General features: G+C 40.8%; 1 protein-coding gene across 1 annotated transcript in view; it reads left to right on the top strand.

Annotated features, from left to right (window-relative positions):
* Positions 1–1,909, top strand: part of LOC101861156 (testis-specific serine/threonine-protein kinase 2) — a gene marked incomplete at its 3' end in the record, with an annotated part of 6,470 nt that extends 4,561 nt beyond the window's left edge. Inside the window, 1 exon segment of the mRNA XM_005108368.3 lies at positions 1,761–1,909. Within this exon segment, the coding sequence (XP_005108425.2) occupies positions 1,761–1,909 (149 nt within the window).
* Positions 1,910–3,300: the final 1,391 nt, after the last annotated feature.

Below are 3,300 nucleotides of genomic sequence, written 5' to 3'. Positions count from 1 at the left end.
CAGGAAAGAAAAAGCAGCAGTTCCCTGTTGTAGATCAGGCACAGTGATGAGCGTGACATGAGTCAGCCAATTTACAATAACTAATATACTATGCTTGAACGAGAAATGTTACCCCTTTGGGAATGGCCTAAAGACGCTACAGTCAGTGGTACTGCCCCCCGGGGGGGGGGGGGCTCAACAGCAAGCAACTTTGTAGTCCTGGGGTAGCGTAATGGTACATACAACGCAAATAGTAGAGGTGGGCAAAATCCGGATAAATATCCGGAAAATCGGATAATCCTCAATAAGCACATTATCCGAATTCAGACTCTTAACTCTCTTTCCTGGCCTGTTTGCCGAAGTGGGTGCACCCATTCGTTGAAGTGATGCTAACTTTATCGTTTATCGAAGTGTTTTTAACCCATTTGCCGAATCGGTTCATAACATATGTGAGGCATCGTGGTGATATCAGGCGCTTGTCAAAATAATAAAATTGAAGAAACAGGCATTTTTCGTCCAGTGTGACAATATTTATTGAATTTTTCTTTTTTGTCTAAACACCTTTTATATACATACAAAAACATATTTCTATGTTCATTTTAAATAAAAACATTGAATAATCGCTTACAATTTGTAAATTCTCAGTTTTCAAGGACTCTCAAGCTATAGAAGTTACCAGAATTTGGCGTCCATTTTCTCGCTAATTTTACCTCTGAAATCAAGCGACCCTGACTTTTTTCAATCGCAAATATTTCGAATTCTATTCGGCATAGAGGGATATTTTTTTCACCAAACGGAAGGCAAATGAACAACCTTTAAGATGATACCAACAACCCCATATGCCAAAATATTGACGAGCGCCTGATTCCACCACGCCGTGACACGTATTATTTACCGAAGATGTGCACATACACATTATTCGGATTTTGCCACAGCGACTCATTGCCCAGCCCTAGCAAATAGTTCAAAATAATGGAAATGCCGACGAGTAGGGGTGTTTCTAGAATATAACATACAAAGAAAAAAAAGGAAGGGGAAATAAGGACAATAGGTGCACGATAGAAAAGAAGAAGCAAAGCACACTAGACCTCACGCCACCCACCTTCAGACATTGAGTGTACTCGTGCGTCAACGTAAACATCAATACATCGATAACAAATTAATAGATTCCTTTTTTCGAACTTGTTTTCTTAACCTAGGTGGTCTGTTGTACCGAACATCTGATGTAAATTGAGATGCGCCCTGGGGGGTTGGCGGGTGCTCTGGTATGGTATGCTTCTTCTTTTCTATCTAACCTAATATCATCCTTATCTCTCCTCCTCCTTTTCTTTGAATGTTTCTCTTTGGTTACACCTCTAATCTTCGGCCCTTATATATAACCATATAGGGTTGCAGGTGCCGAAAAACTTGTACTAAAATAAAGGTTACATTTTAAACAAACTCTAGTGTACAAATGGTCGCTTTTAAGGACAAGCGGGCTTACCGAGATTTCGGGGGTTTCTAGAAATCTTGACCTACACCAAAAGTGGGCAGTGCCCTACCTATAGGAGAGGTTTGGTTTCTTTGGTGTGTATATGTGCTTGGTTATAGAGAAAAACTTCTCTTGTCTTTTAAGGAAACTGAACACGGGTCCAAAAACTTAACCTTCGATTTTCCCAAAACAGCATTTGGGGGGGGGGGGGGAGTTCACTTGTGCTTAAAGGCGACCATTAATCATGTTCTCCTTCCCTTCCTCCACTTGACCAACACCTTCCTGGGCGATCTGCGGCCCGGGGAGCCAGGTGTACATCGTCATGGAGCACGCCGGCCACGGAGATCTCCTGGAGTACATCAAGCTTCGCGGAGCCATTCCCGAGGACAGGTCAAGGGTCATGTTCCGACAGATCACAGACGCCGTGTCGTACCTGCACGGTATCAACATAGCCCACAGGTCACTCGAACGGTTCTAGTCTAGTTTATCTGCACGGTATAAATGTATTTTCTCAAGTCGCTCGAACGGTTCCAGCTTAATCTACCTGCATGGTATAAATGTATTCTCTCAAGTCGCTCGAACGGTTCCAGCCTAATTTACCTGCACGGTATAAATATATTTTCTCAGGTCACTCAAACGGTTTTAGCCTAGTTTACCTGCATGGTATAATATCTAAACATAGTGCACGGGTAGCTCTTAACTGTTCTATATTAGTTAGCCTCCACGGTATCAACATATTCTCACAGGTGACTTAAACAATTTTGGGCTACTTTACCTGCACGATATTAACATATTCGATCAGGTCACTCTTACAAATTATCCCAGCCTACTTTTCCTGTACGGTATCAACCTAACCCACAGGTGACTCGAACAATTCTAGCCTAGTTTACTCGCACTGTATTAACATATCTCTCAGGTGACTCCAGCGGTTCTAGCCTAGCTTATCTATGCGGTGCATGTATTAAAATAGCCCCAGGTGACTCTAACGGTTCTGGCCTAGTTTACCAGCACGGTATATGTATCGACATATTCTCTCATGTGACTCTAACGGTTCTAGTCTACTTTACGTCTTTGGAGCAGCGGTTAAGGGAACTCGCTACTGATTTTTCCAATTTGTTTAACATTGAATTTTTAAGGTTTTTCACATCATAGTTCATTAGATGGAATTAATTTATGAACAAAATGTAAGTGTGAAAAATTCCCCAAGATGCGTTGCCATGGCAACGGCGCCATCTTGGGTTTTTGTTCATATAATTTATCATCCTGAAATTTCAAAAGGTACTTCTGAGAATCTAATTTTTTTAATCGTTTGTTTTAGTTGTCAAAAGTACGCCTTTTCTTAAACTGGTGACGCCTTTGTTATCGCTGCAGTTAAGATTAAAGCGATGAGAAGATTTTGAAATTTGATGTTCATCGATATGAGACTAATTTGCATATTCCAACATCTCTTCCAAGTAATCTATTACAAAAATGGAGACAAAATGGTCTTACCATCTTTGGGTATTAGTGAACAACAACCATGACAAGTTTAAGACGTCTAGTCCTACAACTGTTTGAGATTTTGTTTATTATATTAAGTTTATATCGTGAAATGTTTAGCTTTTTAACATGAGCGTTGAACAAAATCATGCAGTTCTGTGAACTGTTGAGAAAACAACCAGCCTGCGTTTCGCGCGCTCATATAACCTTTTGAAGCTGTGAGCGCCGTGAAATGTCTTATCAAAATTAAATGTCCATTAAAACCATATACGATCATTTAAAAAACTGTTTACCGTGAAAAATGCGGCATGCTCATGCCCCTCTCTCTCTCTCTCTCTCTCTCTCTCTCTCTCTCTCTCTCTCTCTCTCTC

The sequence above is a fragment of the Aplysia californica genome, unplaced genomic scaffold (assembly GCF_000002075.1).
Source record: "Aplysia californica isolate F4 #8 unplaced genomic scaffold, AplCal3.0 scaffold00683, whole genome shotgun sequence".
Lineage (NCBI taxonomy): Eukaryota > Metazoa > Mollusca > Gastropoda > Aplysiida > Aplysiidae > Aplysia > Aplysia californica.
This window is presented reverse-complemented; position numbering and strand designations above follow the sequence as displayed.